The 20,534-nt window shown below is 43.7% G+C and overlaps 3 protein-coding genes across 6 annotated transcripts; 1 reads left to right on the top strand and 2 right to left on the bottom strand.

The window, feature by feature from the left end:
- Positions 1–2,499: 2,499 nt before the first annotated feature.
- On the top strand, positions 2,500–4,342 carry rdh20 (retinol dehydrogenase 20). Its single transcript, XM_085924151.1, has 5 exons — positions 2,500–2,952; positions 3,474–3,572; positions 3,681–3,826; positions 4,005–4,136; positions 4,211–4,342. The coding sequence occupies exons 1-5, from the start codon at positions 2,500–2,502 to the stop codon at positions 4,329–4,331; spliced, it is 951 nt and encodes a 316-aa protein (XP_085780277.1). The 3' UTR covers positions 4,332–4,342.
- Positions 4,343–4,747: 405 nt separating this feature from the next.
- On the bottom strand, positions 4,748–10,706 carry stau1 (staufen double-stranded RNA binding protein 1). Its single transcript, XM_085924975.1, has 15 exons — positions 10,511–10,706; positions 9,183–9,434; positions 8,785–8,906; positions 8,561–8,717; positions 8,328–8,478; positions 8,080–8,251; positions 7,916–8,011; positions 7,635–7,847; positions 6,969–7,112; positions 6,555–6,701; positions 6,403–6,478; positions 6,012–6,325; positions 5,802–5,924; positions 5,515–5,591; positions 4,748–5,437 (listed from the first exon to the last, which is right to left on the bottom strand). Exons 2-15 carry the CDS (start codon positions 9,379–9,381, stop codon positions 5,350–5,352), a joined length of 2,079 nt encoding a protein of 692 aa, XP_085781101.1. The 5' UTR covers positions 9,382–9,434; positions 10,511–10,706; the 3' UTR covers positions 4,748–5,349.
- Positions 10,707–10,870: 164 nt separating this feature from the next.
- LOC147049378 (protein polybromo-1-like) lies at positions 10,871–20,453 on the bottom strand. Of its 4 annotated transcripts, none has more exons than XM_085923507.1 (30): positions 20,295–20,453; positions 19,868–20,028; positions 19,701–19,798; positions 19,445–19,592; positions 19,180–19,323; positions 18,937–19,053; positions 18,779–18,847; positions 18,463–18,561; positions 18,294–18,379; positions 18,046–18,137; positions 17,767–17,983; positions 17,421–17,562; positions 17,251–17,336; positions 16,877–17,156; positions 16,699–16,804; positions 15,945–16,584; positions 15,601–15,812; positions 15,342–15,530; positions 15,112–15,269; positions 14,796–15,041; positions 14,372–14,517; positions 14,132–14,289; positions 13,853–14,036; positions 13,567–13,774; positions 13,295–13,493; positions 13,069–13,224; positions 12,026–12,190; positions 11,719–11,783; positions 11,383–11,577; positions 10,871–11,280 (listed from the first exon to the last, which is right to left on the bottom strand). In XM_085923507.1, exons 2-30 carry the CDS (start codon positions 20,000–20,002, stop codon positions 11,257–11,259), a joined length of 4,764 nt encoding a protein of 1,587 aa, XP_085779633.1. In that variant the 5' UTR covers positions 20,003–20,028; positions 20,295–20,453; the 3' UTR covers positions 10,871–11,256. The 4 variants fall into 4 exon arrangements, with proteins under 4 accessions (XP_085779633.1, XP_085779631.1, XP_085779632.1 ...); XM_085923505.1 differs by having other exon boundaries at positions 10,872–11,280; positions 11,391–11,577; XM_085923506.1 differs by having other exon boundaries at positions 10,873–11,280; positions 11,391–11,577; positions 13,153–13,224.
- Positions 20,454–20,534: the final 81 nt, after the last annotated feature.

The raw sequence follows: 20,534 nt of genomic DNA, 5'->3' as shown, positions 1-20,534 counted from the left end.
CAGCTTGGTCTGTTTTGTACAAAACACACAAACAAACAGAAACATTTCTACCTGTTGACTTTCTATGCTGTCGTTTCTGTATAAATGTTCTATCGTTCGGTGCATGTTGTAACTTTTGGGCGTTGCGGCTGCTTGTTACTCACACGGAGCCATTCATGTTATTGTCTTGTACGGGGGGAAAAAAAAAAAAAAAAAAAGTGTCTCCATGTCCCCGGGATGTTTCTATTTCTTAAGAAAAGTGACGTTTCACCCTCGGATGACTCCAAATGAAATAAAGCAGATCACTTTACATTTTGATTAAGAAGAGCTGACTCATTATTTGTATTCTAGAGCTTTTACAAGCAGAAGGTGAGGGCCTTGGGGTAAAAACAGGAGTCTACAGTGGGGTTTTCCCACTACCACAGTCTGCCATTGGAGATTGGCATCCACTGTGCTAAATAATAGCGCTATCTAGCGGTAGACAATCCTCATTGCAAGCCACCAGCAGTTCCATGTCAAAGCTTAGTGTGTTTCTTTGAAAGAACTTTACAGAAATGAGGTTGGTCCCTCGAGGGAGACTGAAATTTTTGAACAGAAAACATTCAAATATATTTACTGGCATAGTACATCATTTTTCCACTAAGTATATATTATTTTAGTTTTTCTTCCATTTTTTTCCTCTCCTCAAATGACTCTCTTTATAATCTGGTTGCGACACCACTGGAAAATTATTGGAGCTTCCAAGTTGCAAATAAAACCTCATTTAAAACACAATATTTAGACTAACAGAGTTTTTAAAGTTATCCCAAATGGAGTAGAGAGAAGTCAGTCGTTACAAAAACTAAAAATGATTCAACCTTTTTCACAGTGAATATACGTAAGTGACAACAGCAAGAGCCAGACAGTCTTTCCAGTACTAGTATTAGTTCTATTACTGTTGTCAGTGTCAGTCTTAAAGCCAGGCTACTTCAGGAACATTTTAAAGGTTGGAAAAGGTCACCAATTTACGCAAACCGTCTGGACGGGTTACCCAATAGTGTCGTCGCCGTCGGGGACGTGTCGCTTCTCCCTAGTGTTGCCATAGCCACCGGTGGTAATAATAGCTGGGACTGTCCACAGAGAATCCATGATAATAACATTAATTATCAACATGTTCTACAATACTTCGCCCTCACAATGGACATCAGCCACTGAATAAAGGGACAATTGCAGAAATCGAAAGTCTATTCGATATGGCGCCTGACTACATTATGGTCTTTGGCATAATAGCATACAACGTTTTTGATATTGAGATATGTTTTTCTGATCTTTGCCTTTCTCCTGTGCAGGCATCAAGTCAAGCTAACACCATAGTTAACTATAAACTTAATTTAGAAGAGACACGATGAAAATAAATAATAGTGGTATTGAATAAGAATAAATAAAAGATCAAAGTTGAGGCAACAAGCTGCCATCAGAGAGATGTGTGGTTCTCTGAGTCAGTCTCCATGGCAACAGCACAGTTTAAAGCCGCTATGAGTTTGCTTAAAACTGATGAGCATTATCGGCGGTCTCTCGACTGATCTGCTCGCCGGGCTTGTGCGTCAAACGGATTTTGAAAAGGGCATCTTAATGTAACTCCCGTGGTTTGAGTTTATTCATGCAAAAAATACCAACTGTGTGGACAGTGAAGGCCAAACTGAAATGTGTGTGAAGGGCACAAGAAGCTGAAGGAAATCACTAAACACTATTATATGATTTCCACTCCTATTGTAAGTAGTTTTTTGTTTTGTTTTTAAACAGAAAAATATGAACTTGACATTTTTTAGGACTACTGAAGAGTGACTCATTGTATACATACATAGCTCACATTCCAGACATTGAATGTGAAACAAGTTTGCTAGTGTTGGGAGGGGGGGGGGGGGGGGACAATCCCAGTGGTGTAATGGCACCACAGTTCAAACACATAATCTACTTATGCTCTCAAACTGCCAATAAAACGTGTCCGTTTTTACACACTTGAATTTGAACTCATTGCAAAAAAAAACAACCATCATTTCCTTATGTGGCGTTATTTTTGTTTTGTTTCAGCACTCAATCAATAGCGTATTACATTTTTGGATAACATAGAAGAACCCGCCTCAGCCCTTGTGGAAATTTTTGTAATTCTATCCTGATTTTCTGTATAAAGGGCAAAGGCGGATTTTCTGTTATGGCTTTAATGTGCGGTCCCTAATAAACTGTCTGCTTAGTGTAAGTACTGTTTGAGTTTCACGTGCACACGTAGAAAACTGTGACCTTTCTCCGTACAAAGACTTACATTCTACACACTCTTGGCATTGGTGCATTCGTAAAAAAGTACACGAACAGCTTAAAGCAGCAGTAATGAGGAGCTCAAAGTATTTCTTCTAATCTGGGAGGAGGGTGTTTAAAACCAGTAGGATGGAGACTGAGGGGCCACAGACGGCTCAAACAACAGCTCGGCCGTCTGCGTGCTCTCAACTCGTTTGTGAAAGTCAGCAAGGGTTAAGGTGAGCAACCATGATATTCCTCATGGATTTGCAGATGATGCTGCTGGATATTATTTACTTTATCTTGCGCAACACCTTGCGGGCCGTGCTGCGGCCGCGCATCAAACCCATCGACGGTGAGCTGGTGCTGATCACCGGCTCGGGAGGAGGCCTGGGTCGTCTCTTTGCCCAGGAGTTCACTAAGCAAGGCGCCGAAGTGGTGCTGTGGGACGTGGACGCCGCGGCCAACGAGAACACGGCTAAACTGGTGCGCGACTTGGGGGGCGAGGCGCACGCTTACACTGTGGATGTCACCAAACGAGAGGAAGTGTATCGCTACGCGGATGTGGTGCGGAAGGACCTGGGCCGGGATGTCACCATGCTCGTGAACAACGCCGGGGTGGTCGCGGGCCAACGAGTACTCGACTGTCCGGATGAGCTCATCGAGAAGACCATTAAGGTCAATTGTCTCGCGCTCTTCTGGGTGAGGTGAACCTTTGTTTATTTGGAAGTATTTGTACAGAGAGCAATTTGTGATTTGGCTTTAACTACTAGTTTAAAGGTTTTTTTTTTTTTTTTTTTAACTTACAATATTCTTTATCATCTGTGAAGAGAAACACAAATAAACAATCATAAATATGTGTTCAACAATGATCTAATGGTCCACCATTATTAAATTAGGATGGAATGTCTACACTACTCAAATTACAAATTAAATCACATATTGTTTCTTCTGTTTGTATCATGAGAATATCAGGCAAACAAATTATGTTATTTAGGTTTTCATGACCAAAAAAAAAAAAAGCTTTTCATCATCAGTTACTGGCACACAGCAGGTTATTGTTGTTAAAAAATAAGGCGCACCAACACAATCCCATTCACAATCCTCTTAATGTGAAGCTGCTCACGCAACAAAAGCGTCCTTCACGTTGAGCAACGTTTCGTGAAATCACTCTTTGACGTTACATACCTCAACATCACTTTGCTCGTTGGTGCGTATGTCAGACAGTGAAGGCCTTCCTGCCTCAGATGAAGGCCCAAGATCACGGCCACATCGTGACCATCGCCAGCGTGCTGGGCCTCTTCAGTACAGCCTGCGTCGAGGTGATCGTGGATTGTACCACAACCTGCGACACATTTATTGCAAATTGATTTTTTTTTTCCTTTTCAGAAAAATCCATTCTAAATGATTGTTTCTCCTACCTGAGACAGGACTACTGTGCCAGTAAGTTTGCTGCGGTGGGTTTCCACGAATCTCTGGCTCATGAGCTGCTGGCTGAGGAAGTGGAAGGCGTGAAGACCACTCTGGTGTGCCCTTACATTGTGGACACGGGCATGTTTGAGGGCTGCAAGATAAGGTGTGTCAATGTTATTTCTAATCCCATACACAGTATAAGTGAAGCCTTGCGAGCCGACATTGAATAGCTGGACAATTTTGGAAAATAATTCACAGTCAGCATTCACTACGAAAAATTAAAGTCTACAAATAGGTGAGCCTCATTTTAAGTTATTTTCTACTCTCTGGACTACCAACAGAGAGGAGGTGGAGTTTGTCTTACCCCCTCTGGAACCTCAGTACTGTGTGGAGCAGGCCATGAACGCCATCCTCATTGACCAACCCCTCGTGTGCATTCCACGTCTCACTTACCTGCCGGGGATCTGCAGAGCGTCAGTACCATGTCTCGTTCCACTAACGCTGACCCAAACCGGCTTATGTTTTTTTTTTTTTGGTTGTCTTTCAGGTTACTGCCATGGGAATCCAATGTGGTTTCGTATCGTTTCATGGGCTCCGACAAATGCATGTATCCCTTCATTGAGGCCAAGAAGAAACACATGTTAAATGGTGTTAATTCGCTTGCATAGGTTTTCAATCTTTGGATGTTAAAAACAGAAGTAATTTAACACACAAAAATAACTGTAGAAAAAAAAAAAAAAAAAAGAAGAGAAGCGGGTTACTGCCAGGATTTACTCATATTGAAGGTCAGAAAAACTGCAGAAGGCGAGGTGACGACTCAGGCAAGTGGTAATCAGCTCTGCAATTAGGTCCACTCAAAGAAGTTAAATAACGCAACTCTGTAACTGCTGTGTTGTATGTGTTCACACAATTAAAAAAAAAAAACTACATTGTCTAAATTAACACAAAGCTTTTATGTTGCAAGTACAACAACGGGTGGATTCACAGGTTCGTTGTACCTTCTGCCATCTCGTGCCCGCCCGCCCCCCAAAAAAATTTAGTCCAGCGCTGACCTGGAAAGAATAAAGACTAGATACCACAGACATTTGTTTCGTGCATATGAGCACACAGGTTTATTTCCATAAGGGGCAAAAGAGACGGGAGGCCGACATCAAGGAGGGGAAAGGGAGTTAAGACTTGCCCACCACGAACAGTGGAGACATCACGTTACATCACACGCTATGTTTATTTGTAGTGACACACTCCTTCGTCCCGGCCCTGCACGGTAAATGTCGGTAACGCGTCACTTGTGGGTTTTTGAGCGAAAGCACTGCAGAACCATGGACAGCTGCATCCTAGCCATCACGGGGTAAAACAAAACAAATAGGATTCTTTTTAATGAATGGCAGTAATAAAACATATTTAAAACAAGTGTTAACAGGACGTAATTCACAGTTTGTTAGATGAAGTGAAGCCCCGAATCACTGGCTAGGATGCAGCTACTCTCACGAGTGAGCAGCAAAAAGAATGGACAATTAAACAACATCAAGGAGAGCAAAACCAAAAATGTTCACTTCAATCTTGTTTAACTGTGAGCACGATGCAAACGGTGAGGAATGACCGCCGCCCAAAATGTCCTGCAGCGACTTGGAACACAGTGTCTTCAAGTTTTCTCGAGTGCTTTTACAGTCAAGCCAATGTGATGGTCTAAACGCTGCCATCCAGGGGCGGGGCCAGTGTGCTTGAGTTAGCCGGTTTTGGGTGCAGCTCGCCCTCAACCTCCTGTTTGCCACATCTGTCAGAAACAAGCCCGGGAAATGAGCTACTGGTCTCCTCCGCCGCGTTGACAATCACTGAAGAAAAGAGCCTTACCCGGCTGTTCCGTTTCCCGTCCGCTCGTTTAACAGCTGGTCGTACTCTGACAGCAGTTTCAATACATTAAGTGCGGCCTGTAGAGGTGAAAAAATGTCTAGCATCACATGACCTCAACATACGTATTTCAACCTACAGCGTAGTGAGTTGGAGTCTGGAATTCGTCATATTTTCTACGGTGAAAATATGCTTTTCAAATTAGAACAACCAGTGTCACAGAATGCCTTGTGTTCAACTTTTGCATTGTCTAAAAACTTGTAGAAAATAGAAATGAGACCATGTCTTACCATATCATGACAGGATTCTATATTTTTTCCCATTCCATGGCTAATGAGCGGTGGCTGGGAGGAACAGTTTATTAATGATACAAACTCATTCTTATTATTTTTCGGGAAATCTTTGTATTCCACCTGTAAACAAATAAGAACACGTTTTAACTGTTAGGTACGCAAGGCCGAGCTGAATGAGTGTCTGAAGGCATTGAAGACGCCGGCTACCTGCAGGCCCTGCACAGACGCAAGGTAAGCGAGCTGTTCCGAGGGCCTGGTGAGGGGCCCGTTTGGCGTCTGTATATTTTTGCTCTTTAGGATAACCTCAGCCGTGTGGGACGTGCCGGCGTACAGCAGCTCGTTGGCAATTAGCGCAGTGACGGTGGCCTTGCCTGGGTTTGGTGTTGCTCGGGCGTAGTCCTTGGCCTGAGGTCCTTGGCAGGCCCCCACTGCTTGAGCCACCTCTGGAACCATGGGCAGGATGCCGGCGGGAAGCTGCTGGTGGCTCAAGTAAGGCAGGCGGAACTCCTCTTCCTTGGAACCTGAAAAATATTGCGGGAGGACGTGACTAAAACAGAAAGGGAGTCACAATTTGCACATTCCGACCACTAGCACTCACTCGGTGGCACCACCTCCACAGAGCCGGGCTCAAAGAATGTCACCTTGCGTCCATCACCGGGCTTTTTCACAGGGGTCTGAAGATTCCACCAAGAACAAAAATTAAAGTTTAAACAGTCAAATAGGATTATGCCTAAAAGGACAAACAATTACCCTCTCTTCCGTTTTAAGTGCGGGTTTAGGAGGCTGCGGCTGAGGCACTTTGTATCCTAACATCTCCAACATCTTCTCTGCCGCGTTCTTTTTGGCCACTTTTTTGCTCGGCCCCATGCCCTCTGCAGACTGGCCGCACACGCTCACCTGTAACAAAAACACACGTTAAATTAGAGGGTAACATTTGAGAGGACTTTTCACATTGCACTTAGCATTCCATTAAATCCATTCATTGTTTCTGTGACGTCAGACTTCACACTTAGCGGGCAAATGCTCCAGACTAATTCCTGGTCAGCTGCTAAGCAACCATTTCCCCCCAAAAAAGACAAGTTTGTGTCGGGTAAACATCAAGAGCAGTGCAAAAAGGTCTCATTGGAGAGGACAGACGACTGCTTGGGTTGCCGCAAAACTCACTTGCATGACAAACTCCCGACGCCGCGGCAGCCCTCGTTCCGTCACCATGCTGTATTCGGGCTCCTTCTCCTTCTTGGCCTGCTGGATCTGCGCCAGACGGCTGATAGGATTCATTCCCTGGCCGTATTCCGGGCTGGTCTGCAGCTGCGGGCGACGTGTAAGTTTGACTTAAAACCCCTTTTTTTTTTATGTTTTAAAAGAAAACGGTCACAGTTTTCAAGCAATGCAAACATACAATACTGCATAACGTATCCGACACAAATTGAGTGGGTGGGAAATGCTTGTCACTTGGCTGCTTTAGTTCAAGTGTTGACATCTCATCAAGAATCAGTATGCTCTAGTTACTTTATTCTGTTGCACTTGGCTTGTGCACTTAAATGTGAAGACATTTAGCCTGGAGCCGTGTGTGACGCTGCCTTTTTCATTCGGCCATTTCTTGTTTTATTCATTTTAAAAAATTAACTGTAGAAAGAAAAATGCTTTGTTTTAGCATTTAGGGTGCTGTAAAAAAAAAAAAAAAAAAAGAAATAAATTTAGGATGTTGTTAGATTTCCCATTTGCTTGATCAATTATATTTGTCACATTTAAGCCACACTTTTCCATTTCCGTTTTGAAATTCCCAAATGTTCTTTCCAGACAGTTGCGTGTGCAACATTTGAGGAGTACCTTAATGATGGATTTGGTTTTCTTCTTGATGCGTGGTAGCGTCCTCTCCACGCTGGGTATGTGAGGTAGCTTCTTCAATTCCCCAAGCACGGCGGCAGCTGCCAACTTCTTTGCGATCTTTTTACTCTTACCCTCGCCCTCTCCGTTGAACTCTCCCACTGTGACACGCACCACGAAGCTCTTGATGTGAGGCGGGCCTTCTTCCTTTAACACCTGCACGACATTGACAATTGGCAAGTTTCCCGTGTTGCTACATAGCCTCCAATCAAAATTGGTAATACCTCAAAATTGACAGATAGGTTGCGCTTCAATGCAATCTCAAACACTTGACTGATTTCTGACTTGTTAAGGTTCTCTTCTTCGGGCTCTTCGTTTAGCTGAGAGAAAAAACACATTAAATATGGATTAAAAGGATCAACGGGAACGGCGAGCGCACGCCTCTCACCTCTGGCATTTGCTGCAATATGGGCTCACTCTGCAGCACTTTTAGGGCCCTCATGGCAGCGTCCTGCTTGGCGAGCTGCCGCGTGCGCCCCTTCCCCACAAACTGCTGGCCTCCGATGGATAGTTCCATGTGGTAGATCATTGGTCCCATGGGGGGAAATGGGTAGTAGTAGCTGCGCACAGTTAATGTCTTGTTAAAACAAATAAAAATAATAAACAGAAGGTGGACGGTAAATGAGCCAAGCTTACTGTTGCATAGAGCGCTGATAGGGCCCTGGGACACGGACGCCATAACTCATGTGTGTTGGTCTCATCGGGTAATGGTCGATGGGTTTGTAAATGGGCTTTTTACTAAGTTTCGAGCAAAGTGCGTTCAACTCCATAATTTGAATCATACCATCTGCCAGGAAGAACCAATACTGATATGAGTACACAGAGGAAAAACGGATGTATTTGTCCAAAGAGCAGTGGGAGGAACTGACCTGAGTTCTTGCCTGTGTTGCGTGGTGTCCTGATGGTGGGCTTTGGAAGGACGCTCTCAGCCAGGGCAGACGTAGCAGCGGAATGCTGGGCTTTCTTGATGCTGGTCCCCTCAGCATCCCAGTGCTGATCTCCCAAGGTGAGTCGCACTGAGAAAATCTGATGGCGACACAGGATATTGTAATATCTCCATTTATCAAAAATAATGAAGAAATGGTGAACGTACTTTGCAGTGAGCCGGTCCTTGCTCGCTCAGTAGCTTATACTCAGGTTGGAGCTTGTTGAAACGGGCTAACTCATTCACCAAACACATGGGGGTCTTCTCTTTAGGGTTTGCCATGTTAGATACTGGAACGACAAAAAAACAACAACACATGACTCGAAAGACTTCTACAAACAGCCAAAAAGATGAAATACTAATGCCAAACACTGTGGAAACTTTGAAGTTCAATGTCCTTGAAGTTTTTTAATTTGGATTTGAAGCAAATTAGTATTAGAATGACCATTTTACTGTTGAAACTAGGTCACTAGGTAAATTTGAACAAGAAAAACATTACCCATCAACACTTTGTTTCAATTCATACATCAATTTGAATGAGAAGGTAGCTTTCTGAACACACAAACCTGTGACGGTTGTGTAGGGAGTGGCTGAGCCCGCAGGGAGGGCGGAGCTCCTGACTGGCTGGCCGGCACTCTCCGACGCTAACGTGCTGGCGGCACAGGGGATGCTAAAAGGTGGCCTCATCTGAGGCTGCCCAGGTTGCAGTGGGGCAGGGGCGGCCGGCATGGGACTGGCTGGACACTGGAACTGGAGCTGGGACATCTTTGTTGCTATAGGTTGATCAGGAACCTTTCAGTGGAGCAATGATAGGGGAACTGTTCATAGAAAGGAGGATAGATTTGGACTGTTGCATAAATGATGAATAAGATCATGGTAGAAACCTAACACATAACTAGTAAAATTAACTAAAGCAATTGATTGTTCGAGCAAATAATAACGCAAACCTTTGTGGAACTGTGATGAAAGCCCCCCCCCCCCAAAAAAAACATTTAACCTGATAGTCATATATGGTTAATTTGTTATTAACGTTGTTGTTAGAAATGTTTTGTATTGTCATAAATTGTTGCGATTTCATTTTAAGCAATGTTTCATTCAGTAACAGTGCTACAAAATTTAGGGGGATGACATGTTTTGGAATGTGGACAAGTGGAATTGAGCACGCACCACTGACAAAGCCAGAAAATCCAATAAAACTTTGTAGCACTTTCTAATCTTGATCTTTGATTCAAGATTTTGCGATCAACAGTTTTTAAGTGATGTCAGCCATCATTTAAGACACACACGGCAGGGTTCCCCCTCTAACAAAGCCTGAATTATTTTTCTCAGCAGAGATGCACAAATGGGAGGAGTTCAGTCTAATTTGTTTTCCGAAAAGCTCCATTAGCGATATACTACAAAACTTTCATGGGTGTTGAAAAAGGGGGGGGGGGAAATCACAGACTTGGGCTACTTATTTATTGACTAATTAAGTGGGAGTGGAGCAGTAGACTGTGAGCTAGCAAGAAAGCTTACAGTTGCATACACTCGTCATTGCACACATGCATGCTCATTTTTCATGACAATGAATAAATATTGAGTCTGTGTTGAAATGAGGCCGCTGGGTGAGAGTACCCGATGAGATACATAGCGTTCTTTGGCTAATGCAGGGAACCACTTCAAACCCTTTGTTTAATATTGAATTTATCGCATCTTACGATGAGAATCAACTGTTTCAATGCAAAAACGAACAAGAAGCCTAAAAACAAAAAGAGCTGCCAATGCACTCCCTACAATACACAAAGGTGAGAGAGTATTCTCATTTTTCTCTCCCACCGGAGACCCGAACAAGCCGACAAAAGTGCTAGCTTTGCTAGGTTAGCCTAGAAAAAGTCTGCACAAAGCAAAGCCTCACCTTTGCGTTCTCCTGTCAGGTTTGAAGCTTCTCAATAGGACACTGGTTCGGTGTCGTGAAAGATCCTAAATGGCCACTTTCAAGGGCTCATTTATGCAATTTTTAAGTCAAACTGTGGGCTGTGGAGAAGTGGGCATGGGGGTAGACAGGGCAAACACTAAAGAGAATGGCTCGATGTTAAGCCGGGCTTCAGGAAGTCACGTCATTACAAGCGGAAGTGTTTCCAAAATAAAGTCAGGTAATACATCGATTATACACTTATGTCCTTGTTCTAAATGGGAAGAAGTCTATTTGAGCTGTCATGTTGATGTTGTTGGGTTCTATTCACCACAATAACAGGTGCAAGTACTTATTAAATAGTATTCATAACTTTATTTTAACAGTACCAATTGGCTAGAACACTTGTTTTGCAGAAAACGTAATCAGCAGGGTAAAAAAAATGAAAATGCACAAACAACTATTTAGCTCATTATACTGTAGTTACTAATAAATATAAAACTGGTTAGCAATTGCTGCAAAATATTGCTTCTAGGGTCTACAGTTCATTTCCAAGTATGAGAGTAAGGGTCATGAAGAGTTGTGGTTAAAAGTGGTGAGTCTTACACATCACACATTGTATGCCTGACAAATGTTTAGAGAGTCTCTCAGCATCAGGTCACGCAGGCGCCACAGCGCGTCAGCCATTGTGGCGTGGGCTCCTTTGCTCTTCAGCCAATGAGCTGGCAGCCGGCTTTCTTGCTCTTTGGTCATGTGAGCGCCTCGCCTTTCAGCTGTTATGGAGACAAGTTTTGGATTCAGAATTTTCCCTGCCAAATAAAAGCTACATGAACGTAGTCAAAATCATTTCAAAAGACGCTATAAGAGCAGCCTACTTTCAAACCTTTCAGTGTCTGGTCCCACTTGCTGACGGTGCTGGAGTCGGAATTCAAGCCTTCGATATACTTCAGGTAGGCCTCTGAGTGCAGAACCCTCTGAGTCTTTGGCGGAGGAGCAACAAACATGGGTGGGGTCTGACCCTGTCCTGGGTAGGGTGGGGGAGCGTGCTGCCCTGGGCTGAACATCCCTGGCTGAAATGGAGAGATTTTGTTTCATGAGAACATTTCAGGTAGAACGCAATTGAAATGATTCATTAATTACCAGATATAACCATCATTGTCTTTTTCTTCAAATGACAGATCTTAGAGGCAATGTAAAATGTTTGCACTCACTTGCTGCATGTAGCCTCCTGGAGCGGGACTTCCTGACATGCCGTTGACAGCAGCGCCCATCATGCCTATTAAAGAGGACTCATTACTCTATGTCGAGCAACTACATGGGCACCTGTAACTTTTAAATGAGACACAAAAAATAAAGGAACGTTGTATGTATAGTGACTTCAACTGTTAGTAGTTGGGTGCCAATATTATCACATGCGTCAGTCGTGTGAATTTAAAGACCGCATGTGCCCCACTCGGTCACATGGAGCAAACGCAGAGCACAACCAGTGATGGTGTGACTACCATAGTAAACCCTTACCATGATGAAGCATGCCCGGGTATCCGGGCATACCACCTTGTTGGAGATGGTGAGGAGGTAGGTGGGGGCCCCCTGCTTGGTAAGGTGACATTGGGGCCACACTCAACAAACCTTCATGGGGGCCCTGCATGGGCATGTAAGGTGGCCCGTAAGCTCCCATCATGCCTTGGGGGAAGAGGGCGAGGAGAGGGACAACATATTCATGCATGAGTGACATGCAGCTGGCTATAACATGACATGCACTAACTACCCTTGTAAACACTTGGCCACTTTCACACAAAAGCCTGGGAATGGAGGAAGCAGTCTGTAAACTTTTTTTGGTCATTTATGTTAGCTTTTGATTAGGGATGTTTAATACCATTTTTTTTTCCAGACCAATAAACATACTTGAGTAGTCATTGATAATACTACTAGTAGTACTATTAGTACTTTTGATGTGCTGCAGTTTTAAGAGTTTGGTGGAGCTCTTGAGTTTTTTATTATTATTTTACCTTTGAGGCATATTTCCCAGAACAATTTGGTTGAACTTCAAACAATGTCAATTTTGAAATTTGCATTGGATATGTCTGTGACGTGTATTAAATAGCACAGGCCCATTTATAGTATAAGCACTATCTTTTGGTATCACAGGCTTATTTGATATAATCTTCATAACCGGCGATTATGTGACAACTGGAGGGATTGCGGACAAGTCTAAAAGTGTCCAGAGGAATTTTGAAAATATTTAGTTTGTGTCAAAACCACAAGCTCTTTGTGTGAAAGGGACTGGAGTAAGAAATGAGTGTTAGCAGGCAAAACAAGAATGGAAGCTTTACAGTTCAAATGGTTATTCATGCATCGTCATGGTCATGCAGTTTTAAACGAGATGCTAGCGACAATAAAATGTGACAAGCCTTAAACACAAGGCAACAAAATAGATATATATACATATTAAAAAAAAGAGCTTTAGCACGGTTGCATCTGTTTAGAAGGTTAAATAGTTTTGAAATTGTCCTGCCTCATTTCCTTGCTGCCATCTAGTCAAACACTCTGAGAGGGGTTACCTGACATAGGTGTCATGGTCTGGTTTATCATGCCCATAGTGCTAGGCGAAGGCACGACCCCCATCAGTGACCCTACGGGGGTACCTGATCTCGGGGACACTTGCTTCAGGGCTGGCCTTTCCCGTTCCTGTTGCTCCACGATTTTGGCTGCCCGTTCTGCGACAAAACACAAATGGTCACCGCAATTCGGGAGCATAAGCTTATTTTGTCTTCTGTAGGGTTCAACCTTCATAATCTGCTTTCTTGACGGCTTCCAGGTTCCTCCACTCTGTGCCCACCAGACGACTCAGTTCACCGAAAGAAAAGTCCGGGTGTCGAGCCTTGATGACTGCCCGCATTTCACTGCTGAAGAGGATGTAGCCGCTCATGTTGATCTTCCTCTTGGCGCCTTCCTTCTTTGACAAGCCTTTAATCTTTGGTGTGGACTATTGAGAAAAAGAAAAAAAAAACATGAAAAATATGAAAATGATTTTTCTGTGAAATTCTGTGAATGTATACCTGAGAAGGTGTGTAAGGCAAGCCGTCCATATCGCTGGTGAGCGACGTTTGCAGTTGAGGCATTGATGGCATTTCCATGCCCTCATCTTCATCGTCCATGTCTTCGATGTCATCATCTCCATCCTCTACATCTGCTAGTTTCACCTCAAGCTCAGCAATCTTCTTATTCAAAAAGGGAGACGCTTCTTTCTGTGGAACTATTAATTTCCTGCAGACAGCCCAAAAAAAAAAAAAATTCCTCCGTGTATCAGCTCTGCTTTGGAGTGCTTTGTACAAGTGGACTCACCTGAAATAATAGACCTCATCCTCCACCACTTTAGAAGAGTACGAGAAGCGCTTCAGCCCCTTGAACTTTTTCACTTGTTTCTCAGAGTCTATGTAGCGACTCTCGCAAAGAAGATTATCCTCTTCTGCAACCTCGGTCGGTCTGCATGACAGGTAGTCTTTGAACGAGGACACCATGCATTTGCCTGAGAGAACAAACAATGACATCAAACATTAAAAAAAAGAAAAAAGAAAATGTGCAGGAGTGATATATTGGCTTTGTTCAGGATGTGCACAGTACCTATGACGCACTTCATGGACAAGGTCTCCTCCAGGTGGCTGAGAAAAACTTCTCTCTTGTAGAACATCTTAGTGGGCTCGTGCGCAGTCTCCTCTGGGTGAATGAAAATGGGCCCAAAGAAGAAAGTGGTTCCGTTCTGCACCCAAAGTTTCTCCAACCTACATCCCAGTCAAAGAGAGCGATGCTCACAAAGGTCACGCGAGCAGATCACTCCAAACAACAATATTGAAACACTGTTACCTGGCAATTCGAGGCTTGGAGAGGCCATGCGACTGGATGTAAACGCAGTCCCCAATTTTGAACCACACGTCGTTGTAGCGCAACTGTTCATAATATTGGCAACCTGGCTCTGCACCGTTCACCTCCGTGGAGACATCCTCCCTCTCCTAAAATATTAAAGACACACAGTTGTGACTTGACTCTCTCATAGCTCAGGTTAAATACCTCACAGCTTGCCAAATCCACACAGCCACTTCATTAAGTCCAATTAACATTTGTCTTTAAATATTTATACGGTCCCCACTCTTCCTTTACACTCATTGTTCGTAGATAAATGGGAGCACATGTGCGAGGCTAATGTCAAAGTATTTGCTGACAAGCAGATTTAGTAGGGAACTGCATGATCAACTAAATACATCCAGAAACAGCCAAGTTAAAAGCTCACCTTGTCTACGAAACTGGTGCTGTCTGCAAACGTGATTTTCTCAAGTTTCTCCAGGTCAGGCTTGGCAAACATGGAAGCGATGCGGACGACGGGCAGTGGCACATCTCGAGGGATGAATCTGACAGGACTCGGCGGCATGGCCCATATCTTGATCTTCTTGAACAGCTTGCACCTGGCGGTGTATCGGGATTCGCAAACGTACACGTCCTCGGGTTTGAAGCCCTCCGGTTGCAGTTTGAAATAATCCTATAATTTGTCGGACAACCCAGATGAGTGGAAGTCAAGAGGGAATTATCGTTGCGTCTTTCACGCTTACCTTCACAAACATGACCACACATTTGCCCAGGACTTGACTAAAGGACACTCGATTGTAATAGTCACTCTTGAAGACCTCATTTTCCAGGAACTTGCGAGTGGCCATGTGGAAGGTTTCTCTCGGCCTGTAAAACCAGCAGCCATAGAGCCACTTCTCACCTTCATACAGAAAAACAAAATGAGATTAGTTGCGAGTCAATTTTGGTCCCAAAAAGATTTGAGTTGAGTAACCTTGGTCATCCTCCCAAAGACGCTCGATCAAGACGATGTGAGGCTTCAGGTTGGCCTCTGACGGGTGCACATAGACATACTCGCCCACCTGGTAGGTGGTGTTCTCAAAGCTGCATTGCTGCTTGTACACCAGATCTGTATGCGCTTCAGGCCGCCACACTTCACTTGGCAGATTCTTCTCTTTTGAACCTTTTGGGTGAGAAAATGAGTTCACATTTCAGACTCAAGTCAACACGTCAAAACGGAATGTCTGACATACTTTTGCTTGGATCGTCCTCTTTGACCTTATCCTCCTCGATTTCTTTGGGTATTTTCTCCCTCTTTTCCTGCTCCACGTCATTGTGCAAGTGCTTCAAGGTGTAGTTGAGTGCGGTGGTCTGTAGAATCTCTCCATTCTTGCACAGTTCATCCCGAATCTTGATGAAAAACTGTTGCAGCTCCACCGCATCATCGAATACCTCAGAGTCGGTCCTGTAAAAAGCAAATTATTTCAATGACCAAATATTTAAAATAAGATACAGTTTTGTTGGCTTCAACAAAGCTGAACAAACATTTTGTCTTTATTAGACAAATTGCTACTTGGCGAGAAGTCACTTTGTGTACCTGTGCATCTTCCTGGCCTTCTGCAGCACTTCAAAGACGTGCTCCTGGAAGACATCCAGTCTCCTGTAGCGGCCACGCTCCACATTCACTCTGATTATGTCAAAGTTTAACGGAGGTTTCTCTGGGGCGTCCGGATCCATGGCGGATATTTCGGCCAGCGAGTCACTGTAACATCGGCCCTCTTCGTCCTGGTGTCCGAGCACTGACACCAGCAGGTTCCTAATCATCTCACGCACCAGATTTCCAACAGCGGGAGGCCCGCAATCCTCTCCTCCCTCCTGCTGCTTGCGCGTCTCCAGGAGCACCCGGTGCAGCACCAGAGCATCCCGGTAGATTAACGACTCGGGCTCATTGTACATGCAAGCATTGTTGAACATGACAGTGAAGTCCTCTGCAAGGGTTTCAACATCCTGGTAGCGTCCAGCCGCCATGTGGCTGCGCAGACGCTCCATGTCGATGGGTCGTTTGATGGTGGCGTAGTAGTCGGGCAGTTCGGCGCGAGACGGTAGCCGTAGGAAGATGGTGCTCAGGCGGCGGCCGCGCCGGTCGGTGAAGTTCCGCACGGCGTCGTAGAGCTCGTTTAATTTTTGCTGCAGCGGGGTGAGGTATTTGGTCTTCTTTGGGGAGACACCACTCTTTCCTGGAAAAATAAAGAAAGTAAAACAGTCAACAAGAAGCACCTTGACGGAGTCAGAGTCAGTTAGCAGTTTTGATGGTCTCAAATCTTGATCAAATAAAAATAAATAAAACCTACTAAGTTTTAGTTTGGGAGAGCCCACATCCTCTTCTTCAGGTGGCTGTCCCAACTCCTTGCGCTTATCTTTAAGTATCTTCTCCAGGATGTCAGCATCGTTGTACACCTACAGTAACAGACACAAAACAATTAAATAAGAATATTGCTATTTTTGTGGCATAGCCTTCACACGTCCTACCTGAGATCCTTCCTCGTTGTAATGACGGGCATTGCGAAACATCAACCTCATGTCATCCATCAGCGCTTCCTCTGTGGCGTAGCGCTCGGTGCGAACGTTGTGCTCGATGGTCTTCAGGTCCATAGGTTCAAGGATGACCTTATAGTAGTCGGGGTAGTCCTTCTTGGACGGCTTGACCATAAACAGATCACAAAGGCGGCGATTGGTGCCCACCTCCCTGGCGTCCGTCACTGCAGCGTACAGGGCTTTCATTCGGTTCTTTTTTATATTTTTCTTGTGGCTTCAAAACGGGAAGAAAATAGAAAATAAGATCAGATCAATCAGAAAATAGCAACACACAGCAAAGGTCAGGTGGGGAGAAGATGACTTGATACCTTTTTCTCTTGGTGCTGCCTGCATCAGATGATAGCAGACTGTCACCATCGTCATCATCTCTTCTAAGAAGTTCCTTCTTTTTTGCCTAAAAATAAATGAATAAAAACACTGGATGATTACAATCTAGGGCAGAACGAAATGGAACACAAGGGAAGATAAAATAAATTACCTGCAAAATCTGCTGAAGCCTGAGGGCTCGTTTGTAAATGCTGGAGTTGGGCATGTTGTATCGCTTTGCATTCTCAAACATCAAAGTGAGGTCGGCATCCATTTGTTCCATATTTTCATATTCACCATTCTTCATTTTTGCTCTACAATTAGGGGGACAAATGACACTAAATAACCAACCTGTAACCCCAAGCTCTTTTGACGCTTCCTGAAATCCACTTGAGATTTCACAGTGTAAACTTATTTTGTACCATGCGTCACATATGTCAGTATATTTTAGTTTTGTTGACTAGATTTTAAAACCAAAGCCCTCTATAAGAACCCCTAAATGCATTTACTACTTCTACCTGATTTGCTGCAGACAAATGGTCTGTTTTATCTGCTGGTAATAGTCGGGATATTCTCTGCGGGAGGGCAGAGTCTGGAAGGGTTCGGAAAATAGTTGGCCCTGGCTATTCCTCGCGCCTCGCACGGCTTCATACAGCTGGAAGATGGGGTTGCTCATCTCCATGCTAGAACTTTGACTCTCAGCCTCCGACTCGCCTTCGTCGTAGCACACGGAGCCTGCGGAACATGAAATGTTTTGAATTAGATTTCTACAGTCGGTGCTGTCCAACAACGCTTACCGGATAGCACGGGGTCATCCTCACTCTCCGAGCCGTACTGAAGAGCTACGCTGACACCAGAAAGTCGATCTCCCTGACCAGATCTGCGATTTCTTTATAAAGAAAAAAAAAAGAATCATATAATTCAACGCTACATTTATTCACAAACTATGATATTCTATATTTTGCATGCATCATGGTGCATCCTTGTTTTGATAGCAAGTAACTGTTCATTTTTGTTTCCTGTTGATGAACAAAAAATAAATTACCTGATGCGAAGACTTGATTTAGTGGGTTCAGAGTGTTCCAGGTCAGTTTTCTTCTGGATGAACACTTTCTTGATGGTGTTTGCATCCTACAATATGACACAACACATCGTTACAACGAATGATATATGCTACACGAGTAAATGAATTAAATACACAATTATGGACAAACCTTAAAAACCTGAGATCCGGGTTCATTGTACGTTTTGGCATTTTTGGCCATGAGGTCGATGTCCTTGCCCATGGCGTTGACACTTTTATAGTACCCCGTCTGAGCAAGTGAGAAAATAGTGACGTTAAAAAAATGCATTTTTTTTATTCAACATTTGAACTGTAACAAGAACCAGGCATCTATTTGCGGTAAGGCATAATTAAATTATAAAATCTAAATCCCTTTGATGATATTGTTGGAAATTTGTAAATCTTTCATTTTTTCAACATGAGACCAATTCTTTGGCTTGAATAATATAATTCGATATCAATCCTACCTGTATTCTTTGAGCGATTGTTCTCAGATCAATGGGATCTTTTATAACAGCATAGTAGTCTGGGTAACTCTATCAAAGAAACAGAAAATGGCATGAGAGATTGCAGTTCTATGTAGTGCAGAACAGCGGTATTGTTTGAGCAGTCAATCAATACTTACCAATTTGGAAGGCAATTTCTCGAAGAGTTTACTGACCACGTGACCTGAGGGATCAGTGTACAAAACAACCGCCGCTAGGAGTTGCTCCAAGACTTCCTTTAAGCTGCTGGAGGGTGCCTACGTGACCACAATAAAGACAAATGTTATCGTCAAAGGCTCTGTTTTATATAACACAGATTAACAGTTTGTACATGCACGTGAAATCAGGCTGAAAAAGAGAAAATATGTCACCACTAGACTGACCTCATCTTCCGTTGACCCCCCTGGGTTATCCATGTCGTCCCCGTCGTCATCGTCTTCGCCATCTCCACTCTGCAAAAAGTCATTCCTCGTCTGCAAATAGATGACCCACAGCTTGCTGGCAGCTTGATATTCCTCGCTGTCCCTCTACGTTGATGACAAGAATCATAGTATAATTTTAGGAATTAATACAAGAGTAATGACAATCACTGGACATGATATAATTCAGGCTACCAAAGAAGAAAGAGAGAGTTTATACATTTAATACCTTGTAAAAGGATTTGGTGTTGTTAAACATCAGCTGGAAGTCTGCAGTGAGCTGCTCCACCTCTTGATAATCTTCAGCCTTCAGTTTATGCTGAATTCTTGTCATGTCTATCGGCTGGGACACGACCTCATAGTAATCAGGCAGGTTTCTGTCAAACAAAGTGATCGCTCCATGACTATAATATTCACAACTATTCATATAATAAACGATACTAAACAGGTGAAGGGCAATTTTCCAAGTATTCATACTTGAATACCTTCTCTTTGGTACCCTTAGGAAATGTTCACTGAGGTTTCTCCCTTGATCATCCTTGTAGTCCCTCACGGCGTTGAACAGCTCGTGGCATACAGCAATCTAGATAACAGACTTCAATTAGCACAAGGAGATTGTCCAAATATGTATTCGGCAAACTCGTGTATTTACCGTGTCAACAGGTTGAACACTGGAAGCCCATTTTCTTTTACGACCACTTCCAGGAGTGGAAACATCATCGAGGTCTCCTCCTCCGCTCACACTGCTGGAGGGTGAAGTAGCTCTTCTTCTCTTTGCGCTCGACATCGAACGGGCTGATCTAGAGCGACAAGCTACAAAAACAGAGAGCATGGCCACTATCTTAAAAGAAAAAAAGATCTGCGAATCTTGACACTGAAGAAAATATACAAGAATCGTGTTTCGACTCCAAAACTTAGTCTCTTAGCATTAGCATCACTTGAATGTATGAAACAAAGCAAGGAGCTTGTTAGCATGTTGTAGCTGGCCTACCAGCAGAACAAATCGACACATTGTATATCATGGTGGAATAAAGCAAATTAAAATAAGTCATAACCGAATCATCACAAAACAAACTTACCACAAATACAGAGAAGACAGCCGTAATTCCCTGAGATTAGATATTGGGGCTAGCTAGCCAGTGTTTGAAAACTCCAGCCCGGAAGTTGAGTTTGTGTTGTTTGTGTAATGAGCGAAATAAAAGCGCCACAAACTGACAGTGTCTCCATCTACAGATTCGGAACAGTACTGCAACCACCTTCAAGCCATATACAAATCGCGTTACACAAAAATAACACATAGAAACAAACTTTTGTAACAC

The sequence above is a fragment of the Syngnathus leptorhynchus genome, chromosome 11 (assembly GCF_054491065.1).
Source record: "Syngnathus leptorhynchus isolate UIUO chromosome 11, UIUO_Slep, whole genome shotgun sequence".
Lineage (NCBI taxonomy): Eukaryota > Metazoa > Chordata > Actinopteri > Syngnathiformes > Syngnathidae > Syngnathus > Syngnathus leptorhynchus.
Note: the sequence above shows the minus strand (reverse complement) of the source record. Positions and strands in the feature narration are given on the sequence as shown.

What these genes read in the sequence shown, in the direction of transcription:
- rdh20 (XM_085924151.1), top strand. Translation starts at nt 2,500, where the DNA reads ATGATATTCCTCATGGATTTGCAGATGATGCTGCTGGATATTATTTAC. An exon ending in ATTGTCTCGCGCTCTTCTGG is followed by an intron (nt 2,953 to 3,473) that starts GTGAGGTGAACC and finishes TGCGTATGTCAG; the next exon opens with ACAGTGAAGGCCTTCCTGCC. An exon ending in TCAGTACAGCCTGCGTCGAG is followed by an intron (nt 3,573 to 3,680) that starts GTGATCGTGGAT and finishes TACCTGAGACAG; the next exon opens with GACTACTGTGCCAGTAAGTT.
- stau1 (XM_085924975.1), bottom strand. Translation starts at nt 9,381, where the DNA reads ATGTCCCAGCTCCAGTTCCAGTGTCCAGCCAGTCCCATGCCGGCCGCC. An exon ending in TAGAATCCTGTCATGATATG is followed by an intron (nt 5,592 to 5,801) that starts GTAAGACATGGT and finishes TCACCTCTACAG; the next exon opens with GCCGCACTTAATGTATTGAA. An exon ending in ACGGGAAACGGAACAGCCGG is followed by an intron (nt 5,438 to 5,514) that starts GTAAGGCTCTTT and finishes TGTTTCTGACAG; the next exon opens with ATGTGGCAAACAGGAGGTTG.
- LOC147049378 (XM_085923505.1), bottom strand. Translation starts at nt 20,002, where the DNA reads ATGTCGAGCGCAAAGAGAAGAAGAGCTACTTCACCCTCCAGCAGTGTG. An exon ending in AAATCAAGTCTTCGCATCAG is followed by an intron (nt 18,138 to 18,293) that starts GTAATTTATTTT and finishes TTCTTTATAAAG; the next exon opens with AAATCGCAGATCTGGTCAGG. An exon ending in GCACCAGTTTCGTAGACAAG is followed by an intron (nt 14,518 to 14,795) that starts GTGAGCTTTTAA and finishes TTAATATTTTAG; the next exon opens with GAGAGGGAGGATGTCTCCAC.